This window comes from Podarcis muralis, chromosome 2 (genome assembly GCF_964188315.1).
Source record: "Podarcis muralis chromosome 2, rPodMur119.hap1.1, whole genome shotgun sequence".
Lineage (NCBI taxonomy): Eukaryota > Metazoa > Chordata > Lepidosauria > Squamata > Lacertidae > Podarcis > Podarcis muralis.
The window spans coordinates 119,640,662-119,659,768 of record NC_135656.1 but is presented as its reverse complement, the minus strand read 5'-3'; the positions used below and the strand labels follow the sequence as shown (position 1 = coordinate 119,659,768).

The window sequence follows — 19,107 nt, the reverse complement described above, 5'->3', positions numbered from 1 at the left end:
TCTACCTGCTGAAGTGGTCGAGTTCTCTCTTGGGTCCGGCGCTCTGGGCAGAGACCTCTTGCAGTCTTGAGGGTGCTCTGGAGTGTCTGGAGGTGGTTGGAGGATGGATGGTGGCTAACAGATTGAGGTTAATTCCTGACAAGACAGAAGCACTGTTTTGGGCGGACAGAGGGCAGGCTGGTGTGGAGGACTTCCTGGTCCAGAATGTGGCAACTGTGCCCCTGAAGGACCAGGTGCCCAACCTGGGAGTCCTTTTGGACTCACAGCTGTCCATGGAGGCGCAGGTCAATTCTGTGTCCAGGGCAGCTGTTTATCAGCTCCAGCTGGTACGTAGGCTGAGGCCCTACCTGCCCATAGACTGTCTTGCCCAAGTGGTGCATATTCTGTTTATCTCCTGCTTGGACTACTGCAATGCGCTGTACGTGGTGCTACCTTTGAAGGTGACCCGGAAACTGCAACTAATCCAGAATGTGGCAGCTAGACTGGTGACTGGGAGCGGCCGCCGAGACTGGTCCTGAAAGACCTACACTGGCTCCCAGTATGTTTCTGAGCACAATTCAAAGTGTTGGTGCTGCCCTTTAAAGCGCTAAACGTCCTCGGCCCAGTATACCTGAAAGAGCGTCTCCACCCCCATTGTTCAGCCCGGACAATGAGGTCCAGCGCCGAGGGCCTTCTGGCGGTTCCCTCCCTGCTAGAAGTGAGGTTACAGGGAACCAGGGAAAGGGCCTTCTTGATAGTGGTGCCCGCCCTGTGGAACGCCCTCCCTTCAGATGTCAAGGAGATAAACAACTATCTGACTTTTAGAAGTCATCTGAAGGCAGCCCTGTTTAGGGAAGTTTTTAATGTTTGATCTTTATTGTGTTTTTAATATCCTGTTGGAAGCTGCCCAGAGTGGCTGGGGAGGTTCGGCCATATGGGTGGGGTGTAAGTAATAAATTATTATAGTATTATTATTACGCTCTACAAAGTGTCCGGTGACACTTGAAAGGCTAATGCTAACACATTTATTGCAGCATCGGCTAACAGAGACTAGTGCCTGCTTTATCACATAAAGGAAGCGAGAGATCCTAGTGGGCTCAGCATATAAGTTCGAGAGACACAGATGATGGGTGGAAGATTGTGCATGTGTGAGAGGAAATGGCAGGAGATGGGGTAGCCATCTTCAAATATCTCAAGGGCTGTCACATGGAAGAGGGAACAAGCTTGTTTTCTCCTGCTCTGGAGGGTAGGACTCGAACCCATGGCTTCAAGCTACAAGGAAGAAGATAAACATCAGGAAGAACTTTCTGACAGTAAGAGATGTTCGGCAGTGGAACAGTCTCCCTCGGGAGGTTGTGGGCTTCCTTGGAGCCTTTTACACAGTGGCTGGGTGGCCATCCGTCATGGATGCTTTAACCGAGATTCCTGCATTGTGGGGGGGGGGGGGTTTGGGCTAGATGACCCTCGGGTCCCTTCTAGCTCTTAAGATTCTACGAAAGAGGCAGTGAATAGTGAAGAGAGTGGTGTTTCATTCAATCAATCATTTTATTTGTATGCCGCCTCTCTAAAGTTAAAATTATGCTCAAGGCAGCTTAAAGGTAAAGGGACCCCTGACCATTAGGTCCAGTCGTGGCCGACTCTGGGGTTGCGGCGCTCATCTCGCTTTATTGGCCACGGGAGCCGGCGTACAGCTTCCGGGTCATGTGGCCAGCATGACTAAGCCGCTTCTGGCAAACCAGAGCAGCGCACAGAAACACCGTTTATCTTCTCGCCGGAGTGGTACCTATTTATCTACTTGCAGTTTGACGTGCTTTCGAACTGCTAGGTTGGCAGGAGCAGGGACCGAGCAACGGGAGCTCACCCCGTCGAGGGGATTCGAACCGCCGACATTCTGATCAGCAAGTCCTAGGCTCTGTGGTTTAACCCACAGTGCCACGGCAGCTTACAACATATTAAAAACCCCACAGAACTACAGATGGACAGTGTATAAATAAATTAATCATTCTTATTGTGTGGGTGGGTGTGTTATTATTAATATTATTATTATTAATATTATTATTTATTATTATCACCCCCAAAAAAGTTTCGGGTTCTCCGTTCGTCGCAGCTTTGGATACAGCAGAGGAAGACGGGTCTCTTTGTTTCCAAGTTCCAGCTCCACTGAGACACAGACACACTCACCGGGGGATTAACAAATTAATAGTAATGAATAAAACACCTTGAGGATGAAGGGGAAAGAAAGCAGGGAGAGAGATGTAGGTTAGAGGAGGGGTGGGGAGGGAGAACTCCTCGCTCTCGCTACTCCCGCTTTATCCTGCTCTCCCTCCCCATAGGACACAAGAGCCCCGCCGGGGCGAGAAAGTTGGCCACGCGCTCTTGCTGCGCTTCCGCCCATTTTTTGCCGCTGTGCGCACTGCAAGCACCAAGCCCTGCTTCTCCATCTCGAGTCACCCCCTCCCGGGAAAAAGACCCTCTGCATTCCCCATCCTTGCACCCCACCCTCTCCAGTGCATGCACCGAGCTGCACCTGTCAAATTTCTGCCTCTCCAACCCCACACCCCATAAAAAAAACCCCAACCCAGTTGCTGTGCGCTCCCAGGCGCCCTGCCGGGGAAACCAAAGACCAGGAGCAGCTGGAGACAGATGGCACTGTCTCTCCTTTGTTCATTTCTTCCTTTATTTATTTATTTGCTGGGGGGGTGTCTTTTTTAAGGCCCAGGGAAGGGTTAAACGGGCGAGCGAGGTGGTTCTTCCCAGACTGGAGCCGGAGGAGCCATCGCTGGGAACGGGAGAGGGAGGTTTGCGCGCGCGCGCTCTCTCCGGCTCCGAAAGTCCTTTCCTCTTCCTCCCTCTTTTGTGGGCGAGAGTTGCAGAGAGACCGGCCCTTTTCCCCCGTTGTTGCTGCTGCTGCTGTTTCTCTGCTTGGCTCCGGGGAACCGGCGGTGGTAAGGGGGCGAGGCGCCCGTGCACCCGCCCGGTGGGGCTGCAAGGAGCTGGTGGCGTGCGCCCCCCACCCCGCGCAAGACTTGCATGCGTGCGCGTGTGAATGCGCCCGAGAGGGGTTTTTTTTCTTGGCAGATGCAGCTTGCCGGTGCCGCAGGTCTCTGAGACCGATTTGCAGGAGAATCCGGAGCTCAGCACCTCCGGTTGAAAGGAGGATCTCAAAGGGGTGTCAGTGCTCTGGATGGGTCAGTAGCGTTTAGGGGAAGGATAGTGGGTTGGAGAGGTCCTGGGGAGTCCAGATTCAAGCCTCCGTTTCTCTAGGTAGCGCTGGGAATGCATCCTGTCTGTAATCCTGGAGAGCTGCTGCCAACCTGTGCTCAGCATCACTGGGCTCCTGGTCTGACTTGATAAGAAGGCAGCTCCCTGAATTCCTGCATCAAGCAGAGAACCACTGAACTACCCTGTCCGCCTGCTACCTGATTTTTAGGATGCCTGCTTTTAATTTTACGGGAAGGGTCGAGTTGGAAAGGGACCCCGGGGTCATCTAGTCCAACCCACTGCAATGCAGCAGACTTTGGAATAGCAAGCAGCAGGAGGGGAGAAAATGAGTTGTGGGGAGGGGGCTTCCCTTAAGACATTATAATCATAGAGTTGTAGCGCTGGAAAGGACCCGAGGGTCATCTAGTCCAACCCCCTGCAATGCAGGAATCTCCTGTCTGAAAGCCCAGAGAGTTGCTGCCAGTCCGTGTACGCAGCGCTGAGCTACATAGACCAATAGTGTGACTTGGTATAGCACAGCTTCTATCCTATGTGCCTACACTGCTTTTAGTTTCTTGTGGGGTATAAACAATCTTCTTCTTTGGTGATCACTCATAGCTGAGTAAGATTCTCTTCCATAAACACGGTTTTAACAATGAGTCCATAAGTGACTGTGGAGGCCAATTCTGGATCCACACGCCCTTCCACAGTGGGGACATTGGTTTCCGGGCGGGAGTTGATCACGGTGTGGATTTGCCAAGCGTGCCTTCCTCTTAGCACGCATCCTGAGTTCAAGTGTCTTCAAAGCCCATGACACCTTTGGTAAAGGCTGTTCTCCCAACTAGAGCGATCTCAGGCCAGTGTTTCCCAGTTGTCAGTGTTTATATTACATTTTTTTAGATTTGCCTTGAGACAGTCTTTGAACCTCTTTTGTTGACCGCCAGCCTTACGCTTTCCATTTTTAAGTTCGGAATAGAGTAGTTGCTTTGGAGGTCGATAATCAGGCACCCGCACAACATGACCAGTCCAATCAAGGTGGTGTTGAAGAATCATTGCTTCAACACTGGTGATCTTTGCTTCTTCCAGCACACTGATATTAGTTTGCCTGTCTTCCCAAGTGATGTGTAAAATTTTTCAGAGACACCATTGATGGAATCTTTTGAGACTATGTTCTACTAGGATTCCATTAATATATTGTTGTAGCTGTGTCAGCTGGGAAAGTACACTAAATTAATTAATTGTTTGTTTGCTTGTTTAAAGCATTTCGCCCTGCTCTGCATCCAAAAGTTTTCCAGAGCAGCTTGTGGATCAAATTAACAAACCAGCTGAACAGTCCCCGCCATCTGGCTAACAATCTAAAAGACACGACACAAAAGGAAAAAGGGATGGGGAGGGAAGATGAGTTGTTGTTTTGAGCAACCAAGATGGCAAAGTTTGAAACTTCATCTCTATACTCTTACATCCTTGTCTTCTTGAATCTCCGTCTCTTTCTCAGGGGAAGACCTCCTCGCCAGCTCTTCTTGTGAAACGTTGCATTTTCTCGAGAGATCCCTGTTCTCCACCACCACAAAGAAATATTTTCCCAGGCTTCGTGTGGGCCTGAGATTATAGTCCTTTTGGGGTGGCTTTTCCCGTTAAATAGACATTTACCCCAAGGCCGCCATGCTGAGCTGAAGATCCAAAATGGCGGCCGAGAAGGGAAGAACGCCAAGCGTTGATCTCTACTTCCGATCTCTGCTCCAACGGGAGATCCAGGCCAAGGAGCACCGGGAAGAGAGCAGCCGAACAGGCCATGATCCCAAAGCGGCAGTAGAGAGATCAGGAAGATCCTCTCACAAAGCCAAGGCTGGGAATGACCAGGATTTCCTGAAAAGGGAGGCCCCGGAACTGGTCATGGGCGAGTCAGGCGGGAAGCCATGCAAACATCCGGAAGACGTGAAAGGAACACGATTCCCTTGCTCGGGATGGGGAAACCCTTCCTTGCTGGGATCTCTGCCTCGGGACGATCCCAAAACTTTCCTGGCCACCTTTGAGGGAGTGGCGAGCGCTTGTCGGAGGTCTGGCAGAGAAGCTCCAAGGGACGCCACAAAGATTGCCGCCGTCAAGATGGAGGATTGTTGGGAAGCGACGGAGGATCTCCTGGGAGACGATTCGGTCGCCATGGATATGCAGCGGACGCTTTTCCGGGAGTTCCGCTACCAGGAGGCCAAAGGTCCCCGCGAGGCCTGTAGTCGCCTCTGGTACCTGTGCCACCGGTGGCTGAAGCCGGAGAAGCACTCCAAGGAGCAGATCCTGGAGCTGGTGATCCTGGAGCAGTTCCTGGCCATCTTGCCCTCGGAGCTTCAGGGCTGGGTCAAAGATGGCTGCCCTCAGACTTGTGACCAGGCGGTGGCCCTGGCCGAAGGCTTTTTACTGAGACGGCGGGAGGCGGCCGAAACGGAACGGGAGGTGAGAACGTTTAGGGTCGCTATTCAAGGATGTTTTGAGAGAGTTGTGAAGACCTCATACGTTGGCCCTTGGGTTTGTTGACCACAACGAGAGCCCTGAAGTTGGGCCAGGCCAAAAGGCCCCCATCTGCACTCCACATTTGAAGCCATATTGTTCCACAGTCATGACTTCCCCCAAAGGATCCTGGGAGCTCTTGAAGTTGCCGAGCGTTTGTAGGTATCCCTTGTTACCTTCACAGAGCTACAGTTCCCGGATTGGTTGAGCAATTATTATTATTATTATTATTATTATTATTATTACTACTACTACTATTATTATTATTATTAATTGAATTTATATACTACCCTATACCCTGAGGTCTCAGGGCGGCTCACAGAAAAGATCACAACATATATAATCAGAATAAAATCAAGAACCCAATAAAAATCCGCACCCCCAAAAGAGCAACATTTTAAAGGGTATAGGATGTCAATCAGGTCAACCAAAGGCCTGGTTAAAAAGGACCATTTTTGCCTGGCACCTAAATTTGTGTAATGAAGGCGCCAGGCGAACTTCCCTGGGGAGAGCATTCCACAGGCGGGGAGCCACTGCAGAGAAGGCCCTGTTCTCGTGTTGCCACCCTGTCAACCTCTCAAGGAAGAGGCACACGAAGAAGGGCCCCAGAAGATGTCCAGGTAGGTTCATATGGAAAGAGGCGGTCCTTGAGGTATTGCGGACCTGAGCCATTTTAAGGCTTTATAGGTCAAAACCAGCACTTGGACTTGGGCCTGGAAAATAATTGGTAGTCATGACTTCCCCCAAAGGATCCTGGGAGCTCCTGAGGATGCTGAGTGTGTAGGTGACCCCTGTCATGTAGCGGTTTTTAAGCTTCTCTTTTAGCATGTCCCACGGCACTGCCTGGACTGCTAGTGGCGCTACCAAAACTCGGGCCGTCTCAAACACCTCGGGCCCGCAGAGGCTGAGGAATAGGCCCCGCTTACGCTCCTCTGATCCTTCCGTCAGTTTGTTGGCTTGGAGGAAGCAGGCGAACCGAGCGAGGTATGAGCCCCGTGATTCAGAGGCTGGGGCAAACGGCGGTAGAGGCAGGAGTGAAGCCATGGATCCGATGCCGACGTGGAGGGCGATGGATGGAACACAGTGCTCTAGCCAGAATGGTCAGCTCTGAATTGGGTTCTGTCCAGTGATTTCGCTCAGTGATTTCGCTCAGTGAGTGTCCGACTCTAGCTGTGCTCTGATGTCCATCCTATCCCACCTTTGTTGCCAGTATTAAGTAGTGGGTGGACATATCAGGCGAAACAGAGATGTCTCCAAGTAGTTCTTTATAAATAAGCTGGAATTGAACTGAACAGCTCAGCCGACCTGCTTTTATAGGCAGCCAGCTGTCCACATTGTAACAACAACAGCCCAGGGTTTCCCGCCTAAATTAACTGACGTGGACCTGAGTGAAAACTATATACGCACTAACCCTGGTTGCCAGGGATTCTTTTGGGGGAAGCTGTGTTTTATTGAAAGCAGGCTGATGATACTTCAAACTTATAGTCCTACTGGGGCTCACCCATCACACATCATGGCTGGGCAGGGATTTGAACCCTGGTCTCCCAGATCCTAGTTCACCACCCCTGACCACTACAGTCACTAGGAAGCTTCCATGGGGAGAGGATTGGCGAGAGAATGGAGACCACCACTTTCTCCCTCTCCAAATCCCTTTGTCCTCAAGAAGATCCTTTCTGCTCTCGTTTCAGGGTTCAGCGCTGATCCGGGAGCTGGGTTTGAACTTGCCTGCGGCCGAGCCGCCTCTGCCTGTCCTCGAGGAGACGCCACTCTGCTCCACGGTCAAGCAGGAGGGTGGTGCCGATACCAGTTCCCCTAGACTGGGAGGTGGGTTTCTCTTTATGGTCCCATCTTCCTTAGGTGGCTTTTGTCTCCTGTGACTTCTTCTGCCCAGCGTTTGGGATTCACAATACATGGGAACCTGAGGTTGGGGGCCAAATATGGCCCTCTAAGCCAGCTTTCTCAACCTGTGGGTCCCCAGATGTTGTTGGACTACAACTCCCATCACCCCTAGCTAGCAAGGCCAGAGCTCAGGGATGATGGGAGTTGTAGTCCAACAACATCTGGGGACCCACAGATTGGGAACCACTGCAAGGGTGGCGCCACCTGCTGTTGGGCTCCCTGCATTCCGCCCTATCAGCCGCAATGGGCAGCAGCTGCCATTGGATTTGCTAGTGGTTATTATTAGGGACGCGGGTGGCGCTGTGGGTAAAACCTCAGTGCCTAGGACTTGTCGATCGTATGGTCGGCGGTTCGAATCCCCGCGGCGGGGTGAGCTCCCGTCTTTCGGTCCCAGCTCCTGCCCACCTAGCAGTTCGAAAGCACCCTCGGGTGCAAGTAGATAAATAGGTACCGCTTTATAGCGGGAAGGTAAACGGCGTTTCCGTGTGCTGCGCTGGTGCTGGCTCGCCAGAGCAGCTTCATCACGCTGGCCACGTGACCCGGAAGTGTCTCCGGACAGCGCTGGCCCCCGGCCTCTTGAGTGAGATGGGCGCACAACCCTAGAGTCGGACACGACTGGCCCGTACGGGCAGGGGTACCTTTACCTTTACCTTTACCTTTATTATGGTCCCCATATGTTAGTTGTTTTAGTTTATATGTTTAAGAGGGTGTCTTATATGTTTAAGGGGATGTCTTAGTTTAGATGTTGAAGAGGGTTGTTGTTGTTAACTGAATTAATATTCCACCCTTCCTCTACAAAGGGCTCAATGCAGCGAACACATAATACGCTTTAGAAACACAAGCATAGCACAGAAATACTTTAAAACAGATTGAACTGTTCCAGAAACAAATAACAATTAAAAACACTGAAAAGCAGTTGCAGTTCAAAGTGTTCTAAAGTCAGTTACAATTAAAAACCTCCTCCTGTCCAGTGATCTTGAGGTTGCCGGGAACAGTATTCTGCAGCCGCCCAACGCCTGGGAAAAGAGAAGTGTATTTAAATTCCTCCTGGAAGTTAATATTGAAGGAGACAGGCTCACCTCACTAGTGAGGGCGTTCCACATCTGGGGAATTTAATCTATTCATTTGTATTTAATTGTTCTGTTCTGCTCTGAAATGTGGATTTTTATAAGAATTGTGGGGTGGCTTTTTTTTTTGTATCTATGATGTAAACCGCTTAGAGATTTCTTTGAAATAAGGCGTGGCATATAAATCACTTAAATGCAGTGTTTTTTTTCTAAAAAAGAAATGTTTAGGGCAGGGGTCTGCAACCTGCGGCTCTGGAGCCGCATGTGGCTCTTTTACACCTTTGCCGCGGCTCCGGGGCGGATATTAGCGAGGGGAGGAGGCTCATTGTGCGCCCCAACACTCCCCACTGTGGCGGGCGCTGTACTGGCTGTGATGTCGCATGGGGGCGGTGCATGTGTTAGTCACGCACCGTCCCGACGTCACCTTCCCGCCCGCTGTCAGATCGCGGCTCCAGAGATATATTTGTTTTAAATGTCGCAATGGTTTTGCGGCTCCCAGTTGTTTTTTTCTTCGGAAACGGGTCCAAGTGGCTCTTTTTGTCTTAAAGGTTGCAGACCCCTGGTTTAGGGGTACAGTGGTACCTCTGGTTGCGAATAGGATCCATTCCAGAGGCCTGTTCACAACCTGAAAAGAACGCAACCCACGTCTGTGCATGTGTGGGTCGCGATTCGCCGCTTCTGTGCATGCGCGTAACGTCATTTTGTGCGTCTGCGCATGCGCAAGTGGCCAAACCCAGAAGTAACCCTTTCTGGTACTTCCGGGTTGCCGCGGTACGCAACCTGAAAACGCACAACCTGAAGCTAATGTGACATGAGGTATGACTGTATTCTCATTTTCCTACTCATATTGAAATACTGCCTCTCAATGGGGCCAAACTTAGATTCACAAAATGTTTCGGGGTATGCATACCCCTGCGTCCCCCCCATAAAAAAGCACTGCTTAAATGAATAAATTCTCTGTATTCCTGGCAGGCGATGGGTGGATCACCAAGGGCAAAGAGGAGAAGCCCCACCTCAAAAATACCGAGCTGGTCAAACTCTGTGGGGCCTCGTGGGGAGGTCTCTCCTGGCCCCAAGAAGGGGGAGAAGCCTCTGCGAGCCGCGAGGGATCAGAAAAAGGGCGGGAAAAGTCCCTGGCACCCAGAGGGGACGTGTTCTCCCCCTGTTCAGGAGAGAGCGGGGAACGGGGCCAAGCGGTCGTCGTCAAGAGGAGGCGCAGGAGTCGGGGGGAGAAGGTGTGCGGCATGTGCGGGAGAAGCTTCAGCCGGACCACGGTGCTCGTCGCGCACCAGAGGACTCACACGGGCGAGAAGCCGTTCATGTGCCAGGACTGCGGGAAGTGCTTCAGCTTGAAGTCCACCCTGGTGGCGCACGAGAGGACCCACACGGGCGAGAGGCCTTACAGCTGCTCGCAGTGCGGGAAGCGCTTCACCGTCAGCTCGGACCTCACGCGCCACTACCGCATCCACGTGGGGGAGAAGCCCTTCAGCTGCTCCGAGTGCAGCAAGAGCTTCAGCCGCAAGACCCAGCTCCTCAACCACCAGAAGGTCCACACCAGGGAGAAGGCCTACAAGTGCTCGCGGTGCGGCGAGGCCTTCAGCCGCAGCTCCAGCCTCATGATCCACGAGGGCTCGCACACGGGCGAGAAGCCCTTCAAGTGCCCCGACTGCGACAAGTCCTTCAACACGTCCTCACAGCTGGTCAAGCACCACCGCGTCCACACCGGGGAGAGGCCCTACACCTGCTCCGAGTGCGGGAAGAGCTTCAGCCAGCGGCAGATCCTCATGGTCCACCAGAGGATCCACACGGGCGAGAAGCCCTTCAAGTGCGCCACGTGCGGGAAGTGCTTCTGCGACCGGGCCGTCCTCATCCGCCACCAGAAGGTCCACACGGGCGAGAGGCCCCACCAGTGCGCCACGTGTGGCAAGAGCTTCTCTCACCGCGCCGTCCTCGTCCGGCACCAGAAGATCCACACGAGAGAAGCTCTGAACACGCTCGGACTCCAGGAGGAGCCTCCGCCCAGCAAAGAGCCCAGACTTCACCCCAAGTTGCCTTGAGTCTCAAGGTGGCTACTGTTACCCCCATAGAATGTGGTTTGCCGGCAGTCTGCAGTGGCATTTCCCTCCTGACTTTGGTTGCATGGCGGCAAAGTTATTTATTAGTTGGACTGCAGTGGTGCTGGAGAATGGTAAACCGTGGCTAGATGCTACAGGGGACTGGTTTTCTGTAAAAACAAACAAACCAGAAATCATTTTCGGGGGGAGGGAAATAATTTGCCTGTTTTCATCTAGGACAGCTGTTCTCAACCTGTGGGGCCCCAGATGTTGTTGGACTACAACTCCCATCATCCCTTAGCTCTGGCCTTGCTAGCTAGGGGTGATGGTGTCGGAATCTCCGTTCGACCGAGCTGATAAAGCTCATCGTCCGATGATAATTAATGACCTGAGCCTTTGACGAAGCCTCAGGCACATTCAGCAGAGAATCCAAAACAGCACGCGGAAGTGATGAGATTTATGGCTACCTGCTATACTTTATTTCTTACTACGCAGACAGCAAAGAAATATACATCCTCTCTCTATGAAAGCAGAGAGCAACTGAACAACAAAGGAACAGGAAACCACCAACGTCACATCCGTCTCCCAACAGCCTGGAAGGTCTCTGGAATGTAAACAGAGTCCTGTGACTCCAAGCAGCTGCACAGTGGCAAAACAGAAACTAACAGATGGGAATTGTAGTTCAACATCTGGGGACCCACAGGTTGAGAAAGGCAGATCTAGGAGAAGATAATCTGCAGTTACTTCTCGACTCCGACAACTGCTGGTGAAGTTGCTAGGAGAAACCCAGCTGATTTATGGCCCCTCCAAACATTGGGTTGTAGTCGGATTTATGTCCCCTCCAAACATTGGGTTGTAGTCGGCCAACTCCTACTCTGAGTAGACCCACTGAAATTAATTAACTAGGTTAATTAACTCCAGTGGCTCTACTCTGAGTAGGGCTCAAAGCCCATGCTTGTCCTACTGAGGTTAATGGACACAACTATCTTAGGTTTGCTCATTTCTATGCGCCTAGAACATGGTTGAATACAACCCTGGTGTTTCGTTGTGGGAGTGTACTGTAAAATATTCTTATCACTGTGCATCAGCAGGAAATTACAGGATACGCATTGATGGGAAATGAAGCAGTAGTTCTCAGTGACCTTTGCAAACGCAATCAGTATTGAAAGCGGTATTGTGTGGGGCTTCCCTGATAGCACAAGGTTCACAAATTATCATGAATGTGCAAGACGGGTTCTCCGTGTTCATGTTATTAAGCTATGCGTTACAGTGAATTGAAGGATATACACATAACCATGTGCAGCACATTTTGTTACGGTGGGCACCCAAAGATTTATTTTAAGGTGAACGTTTATTGAATACAGACTCATACTCAGTCATAAAGGACATTGTTTTTATTTATCAAACAAACAAAAGAAACTAAACTTTTTTTTATTAACAACTAAACTTTACTTTAAAAATAAGACAAAAACACAAAATTTTTGCTTTAGCGATAACCAGGTGCGTACAAAGATACAGTCAGTTTTCATGATCTTTACCTTTAACCAGAGAACGCGCTAACCCAGACCAAAATGGATTAAAGCGTCTTCATCTTCCTGCCCCAAAGAAGGAGATGTTGCTCACCAGATGTGACAAAATGGGGTGAGTGGAGCTGGAACGAAGACAGGAGACACAGGCAGAAGAAAAAGACTGGAATGGAACTGCAGCTTCTGTTTATGCTGCTTCTAGAGAGAGATGCTGGCAGAAGTTGCAGATCCATCCCAGCCTTTTTCTTCTGCCTCTGCCTGCTTCCTTCTTCCTCCCTTCTGCCTTTGCCGTTTCCCTGCAGTCCTGGCAGCTGAGGGAGACACCTTGCTGCTCCATACTCTCCTCCTCACCACAGCCCCTGGTTTTTTGTTTTTCTTTAACACCCTGTGTGCACACTGATGGGTCTCATTTATGCACGTGCGCTGGCTAGCGGTCGGACGTATACTTGAAACGGCCCTCGTTTTCGAAACTTGTTTCTACGTATTTTGGCTCATCGCTGTGCCATTCGTACCACAACCTTGAGCAGGACGTGCCTGCTCCTCCTTTCAAATTCTGGGGTCTTGCCATCAGCCTGCTGCTGCAATGGTTAGAGAAAGGTGCCTAATAATAATTATATTTGGGCCATTATCCCATTAGAGAAATCTTACTCAATCCTATTAATTGCAACCTTCCGATCGCTGGGAGACTGTGGAATGCATCACATTAGTATACAATAATATAGTATAAAGGTACATAAAATACCAGTACACAACAATAGTTTTATACAAGTCTCAATGGTAGTCAAAAAGAGTCCATATTATATAAACTCAGAATAAAGAATAAAGAGCCAAAAAGGAGTATCCGGAGTATGAATCAGATGTACTTGTATAAAACTATTGTTGTGTACTGGTATTTTATGTACTTTTATACTATATTATTGTATACTAATATCTAAATTTATTATTATCTTAAAACCATTGTACTCACACGTTGTGTTTAAATTTACTATTAGCTTTAAACTGTCATTCTTTGCAGAATATACACGTTTTTTTCTTTTCAACTCTTGAGTAGTAATTAATCCTTACATTGAAACTTGTGGCCAGAGTTCTTGGTTTATCCTTTTCAGTGCATTCTCCACAAGAACTCCAATTTCTTAACAATAATGCTTGGAAGTAAGGCCTGTTGGACTCAGTGGGGATAACTCCCGGGTAAGGTGGGGCGTTCGGGCTGCAGCCTTAGGAGTGCAAACGCCTTCCTGTTTACACCCAAGTAAGAACATAGGAAGACGCCGGCTGCTGGATCAGCCCAGAGGCCCGTCCAAAATCCTGTTCTCACAGGGGCCAGACAGATTTCCCTGATGGGAAACGCTGCGAGCCAGACCCCAGAGCACAACTGCAACACTCTCCCTTCTTGTGGTTTCCAGCATTCAGAAGCATAATTTCTCCCAGCCCTGGAGGTGGAGTGTAGCTGCTGTGGCAAGTAGCCATTGGTCACTAGTGATGTCCACACATGCGCAGTCAATATTTTTGTAAGGAGAGGGCCAATGATACAGACCCGCCTTACAGGACTGCTGTGCGGATCATTGGCAGCGTGCCTGCGAAGCGCTGGACAATTAATCAGTGTTACTGTTATTTATAAGACATGGGTAATGTTTTAGACGCGGGTGGCGCTGTGGGTAAAAGCCTCAGCGGCTAGGGCTTGCCGATCGAAAGGTCGGCGGCTTGAATCCCCGCAGCGGGGTGCGCTCCCGTTGTTCGGTCCCAGCGCCTGCCAACCTAGCAGTTCGAAAGCACCCCCGGGTGCAAGTAGATAAATAGGGACCGCTTACTAGCGGGAAGGTAAACGGCGTTTCCGTGTGCGGCTCTGGCTCGCCAGAGCAGCGATGTCACGCTGGCCATGTGACCCGGAAGTGTCTCCGGACAGCGCTGGCCCCCGGCCTCTAGAGTGAGATGGGCGCACAACCCCAGAGTCTGTCAAGACTGGCCCATACGGGCAGGGGTACCTTTACCTTTTTACTTTAATGTTTTAGATCTGGGGGTCCCCAACCATATGCCCACAAGCATCACGGGACACTCAGACAGCCCCTCAGGGCGCTAACCTAGCCTCCTGCTCCTCCCAATGTTATATTTTATGGGTCTTGGTTTTTTTTAACTGAGGGTGTTTCTTGCTTTTTATTCTGATGATCGTCTCCTGTAAAATGGGCCTTTTCATGGCGCCCTCAGCGCCTTAGATTTGCCAATGTGCCCCTGGTTCCAAACAGGATTGTGGCCCTGTGCTTAGAGACTTCCCTTTTATTTCTAAATGCTTCTTTTGTGTGTGTCTTTTGGATCTCCTTCGAATAAAGGCCTTTGAATTGGTTAACGGGCGTCTGTAGTTTGTTCCGTACACGTACACACAAAACCTCGCCATTTCGGCAACATCGCAGGGCGTTAATGAGGCGGTCAGGCTACAGGCCCTGCCATTGGCACCCCTCACAGAACTACAATTCCCAGAATCCCCTGGGGAGAGGGAATGACCGTTAAACCACTCTGAGAATTATAGCTCTAGGAGAGAGAATAGGGGTCTCCCCTAACAGGTCTGACCACCCCTAACACAACACTTCCCAGAATTCTTTGCGGGGAAGCCATGACAGTTTCCAATTCCTTTCCATTCTCCTTGTCCCCCAAATGGTCACTGAACATGCACCCCTCCTTCCTTTGTGCTTCCCCCGCCCGCTAAAATTTTTCTTACAGCTTTGCAGAACTAGGGGTTTCCCTGAAGGCCACTGTGACCCCCCTTTTGAGCATGGGTTTGGCCACACAAACAAGAACACACACCACTTGAACGCCGGAATTGAAGGGAATTTTGGCTCTGGACCACATTTGAACGGGCCTTAGGATTGCAGCGCTATCCCTGCAGAAAGTAAGCCGAGTTTACATTTTGTGTGTGTTCATACATACAAAAACGTGTGCTCCCAAATTAATCTAAAGTTCAAACGCATCTTCATTCTTACATAGCAACTTCTCTTCAGAAGAACAAGAAGTTGCTTTTTCAACTCCTCCGGCAATTTTAATGTATCCAGAACAAAGCCAAACTAGATTTCTCCAGGGAGGAAACATTCCCGCCCCCCTTCTCCCCCAACTGCCAAGAACATTTCCCTGAAAATTAAATTTATTTACAGTAAGACCAAAGATACATCGCTTGCTCCCCTACAATCACAGATCTTCATCAACCTGGCGTCCTGGCAGATGTTTTGGGCTACATTAGCTCTAGACAGCAAGCACACACAAAAAACCCCTCTTACCGTATTTTTCGCTCTATAAGATGCACTTTTTTCCTCCTAAAAAGTAAGGGGAAATGTGTGTGCGTCTTACGGAGCAAATGCAGGCTGCGCAGCTATCCCTCCTGCTGTTCTGGCTTCAGGGATAGCCGTGCAATGCCTCTTCAGCGAAACGGGAGCGTTCCTCCTGCTTTGCTGAATAATAAAAATAAAATAAATTTATTTATATCCCACCCTCCCCAGCCAAAGCCGGGCTCAGAGCGGCTAGCAACAGTAAAATAATACAGCATTCTAAAATCAATTCATTAATAATAGGCTTTGCGCTGCTCTGCTGAACACAGCACAGCAAGAGGGAGAGCTGCGCAGCGCCTCTTCTTGTGATGCCTTAGCCTGACCCTCCTCCTTCCTCTTCAACAACATTTGATTCAGAATATTTCCCCCCCTTGTTTTCCTCCTCTAAAAACTAGGTGCGTCTTATGGTCGGGTACGTCTTATAGAGCGAAAAATACGGTGCTTTCATTCCCACCCCGCATAGTGAATGTGATAATGCAGAGGCAGGGAGCTTTGGCTGAAAACATCGTCCTCCAGTTGCACCTCTGCGGAATCGACGATACGAATGTCATCACGCCGACTGCTGTTTCGTCTGCCAACGGGTTTCCTCCATTTGGGAAGATGCGCCCCTGGAAAACCACTGGGACTCGAGTCGAACCGGTTCTCGCATCCCGGGCACTTGGCCATTTCCTCCCCGGCCTGGATCCTCTGGAGTCGGGAAGCTGGGCTGAAGCTTTTCCCGCATTCCGCACACAGCTTCTCTTCCACGTGGGTGAGCTGGTGCCTCACCAGACTCGAGTTGGAGGGGAAGCCCTTTTCGCAGGCGGTGCATTTGTAGGGTTTCTCTCCCGTGTGGACCCTCTCGTGGACGACGAGGCTGGAGGGGCGGCTGAACCCTCTCCCGCAGACGGAGCACTTGTAGGGCTTCTCTTCTGCGTGGATCCTCTGGTGGGTGATCAGCTGAGAGCTGAAGCTGAACCTTTTCCCGCACTCCGCGCACCAGTACGGCTTCTCCTCCCGGTGGATTTTCTCGTGAGCGATGAGGCTGGTGGTGTGGCTGTAGCTCTTCTCGCACGCCGAGCACTTGTAGGGCTTCTCGCGGCGGTGGGTCCTCTCGTGCACCACCAGGGAGGGCTTCTGGTTGAAGCTTCTCTCGCACACAGAGCACTGGTAGGGCTTCTCCCCAGTGTGGATCCTCTGGTGCCGGACGAGGCTGGAGCTCAGGCTGAAGCTTTTCCCACACTCCACACACCGGTAGGGCTTCTCTCCCGTGTGGATTCTCTGATGAGTAACAAGGTTGGACCTCTTGTTGAAGCTTTTCCCGCAGTCTGCGCAGGTGTGTGACTTCTCCCCGCTGTGGATTCTCTGATGTCTAACCAGGCTTGCCCTGTTGTTGAAGACCTTCCCACACGCGGAGCAAAGCTCTTGGCTCTCCTGTCCCGTCCCTGTGTTGGCTGCGTTCTTCTCCAGCCCCACAAGAAGAACTGGTTCCAGCAGCTGCTCTCCAAGATGGCTGCCTGGCGACATGGGTTGGGTCTCGGGGGCTTCCTGCTCTTCACGGGATTTGGACTTGGTCTCAGTGCTTTGGAGCAATGCAACGTGTGACCCTGCCAGCTCAAAGTTTTCTGGTTGAAGACCCCTCCCCTCATTCTCTCTTGTTCTCTCAGCAACTCCTGGGGAAAGGAGAACATATATCAGCGTGATTCACATGTAGTCATCAGAAGAGAAGAGAAGAGAAGAGAAGAGAAGAGAAGAGAAGAGAAGAGAAGAGAAGAGAAGAGTTGGAAGGGACCACATGGATCATCTAGTCCAACCCTCGGCAATGCAGGAATCTTTCACCCAACATGGGGATCAAACCCCTGACCCTGACTTCAAGAGTCTGATGTCCTACCGACTGAGCTATGCCTCAGGTTGATAGATGCAACAATGGCACCGGCAACAAGACGGAGAAAACAGAAGGAAGGTGAGACAACATCTTAAATAGAGGGAAATAATAATAATAATAATAATAATAATATATTTATATCATGTATTTTTCCCCAGACCAGAACTCATGGGTGCTTACACAAACACAGATAAAAGACAAAAAACTTAAAAGATAATCTGTGAAAAGTAAAGGTAAAAGGTAAAGGACCTCTGGATGGTTAAGTCCAGTCCAAGGCGACTATGGGGTTTCGGCGCTCATCTTGCTTTCAGGCCGAGGGAGCTGGTGTTTGTCCACAGACAGCTTTCCGGGTCATGTGGCCAGCATGACTAAGCCGCTTCTGGAGCAATGGAACACTGTGGCGGAAACCAGAGCGCACGGAACCGCCGTTTACCTTCCCGCCGCAGTGGTACCTATTTATCTACTTGCACTGGAATGCTTTCGGACTGCTAGGTTGGCAGGATTTACTTTAAAAGATAATTAAACTATGATAGAATCTATATCTATCTATCTATCATCTATCTATCATCTATCTATCTATCTATCTATCTATCTATCTATCTATCTATCTATCTATCATCTATCTATCATCTATCTCATCTATCTATCTATCATCTATCTATATCTATCTATCTATCTATCTATCTATCATCTATCTATCTATCTATCTATCTATCTATCTATCATCAATCATCTATCTATCTATCTATCTATCTATCTATCTATCTATCTATCTATCTATATCTATCATCTATCTATCATCTTATTAAAAAAGATAAGGCAGCCTGTTTCAGGAAGTTTTTTATGTTTAATGTTTTGCTGTATTTTTATTATGTTGGAAGCTGCCCAGAGTGGCTGGGGCAGCCCTGTCAGATGGGTAAAGGTAAAGGTACCCATGACTGTTAGGTCCAGTCGTGGACAACTCTGGGGTTGCGGCACTCAGCTCATCTCGCTCTATAGGCCAAGGGAGCCGTCGTTTGTCCACAGACAGCTTCCTGGTCATGTGGCCAGCATGACTAAGCCGCTTCTGGCGAACCAGAGCAGCACACGGAAACACTGTTTACCTTCCCGCCGGAGCGGTACCTATTTATCTACTTGCACTTTGACGTGCTTTCGAACTGCTAGGTTGGCAGGAGCAGGGACCGAGCAACGGGAGCTCATCCCATAGCGGGTGACCTTCTGATTGGCAAGCCCTAGGCTCTGTGGTTTAGACCATAGCGCCACGTAATATATCATCATCATCATCATCATCATCATCATCACCATCATTATCAATAACAACAACAGCAGCAGCAGCAGCAATTTTGAAGCCTTTTCCTTAAAACAAAAGCAGACAGTTCCTAGAGGCCTGTCAGAATAAATGAGACTTCACCTGCCGGCAGAAGACAACAAGGAAGGATCCAGTCTGACTTCTATAGGAAAGGAGAAAGCCGGTGTGACAAATTAGGGGAGCACAGATCTATCAAGACATGATGGCGTAAAGGATCCGCCCATTTGTAGACGCAGCCAACTTCTGGAGACAAAAAAAGCTTGTTTGTGGTTTCCAAGTGGCCTCACCTGTTGGCTCGCTGCAAGCATTTCCTTGAGGCCTGCACCGACGCTCAGCCCAGATCTCATTCCCTTGCTCCACTTTTGCCAACGTCTTGGGGTTTGTGATGGCTAAGA

At 50.1% G+C, this 19,107-nt stretch overlaps 2 protein-coding genes across 4 annotated transcripts in view; one reads left to right on the top strand and one right to left on the bottom strand.

The window, feature by feature from the left end:
* The first annotated feature begins 2,710 nt into the window (after positions 1–2,710).
* On the top strand, positions 2,711–11,283 carry LOC114592343 (uncharacterized). Of its 3 annotated transcripts, none has more exons than XM_028720452.2 (4): positions 2,711–2,924; positions 4,676–5,628; positions 7,371–7,506; positions 9,621–11,283. In XM_028720452.2, exons 2-4 carry the CDS (start codon positions 4,864–4,866, stop codon positions 10,703–10,705), a joined length of 1,986 nt encoding a protein of 661 aa, XP_028576285.2. In that variant the 5' UTR covers positions 2,711–2,924; positions 4,676–4,863; the 3' UTR covers positions 10,706–11,283. The 3 variants fall into 3 exon arrangements, with proteins under 3 accessions (XP_028576285.2, XP_077779345.1, XP_077779344.1); XM_077923219.1 differs by having other exon boundaries at positions 2,711–3,167; XM_077923218.1 differs by having other exon boundaries at positions 2,711–5,628.
* Positions 11,284–15,172: 3,889 nt separating this feature from the next.
* LOC114592239 (uncharacterized) overlaps positions 15,173–19,107 on the bottom strand; it is a 41,873-nt gene continuing 37,938 nt past the window's right edge. Inside the window, exons 16-17 of the mRNA XM_077923623.1 lie at positions 19,000–19,101; positions 15,173–17,191 (exon numbers count right to left, since the gene is read on the bottom strand). Of these exons, the coding sequence (XP_077779749.1) occupies positions 15,984–17,191; positions 19,000–19,101 (1,310 nt within the window). The 3' untranslated portion in view covers positions 15,173–15,983. The remainder of the gene's footprint in view (positions 17,192–18,999; positions 19,102–19,107) is intronic.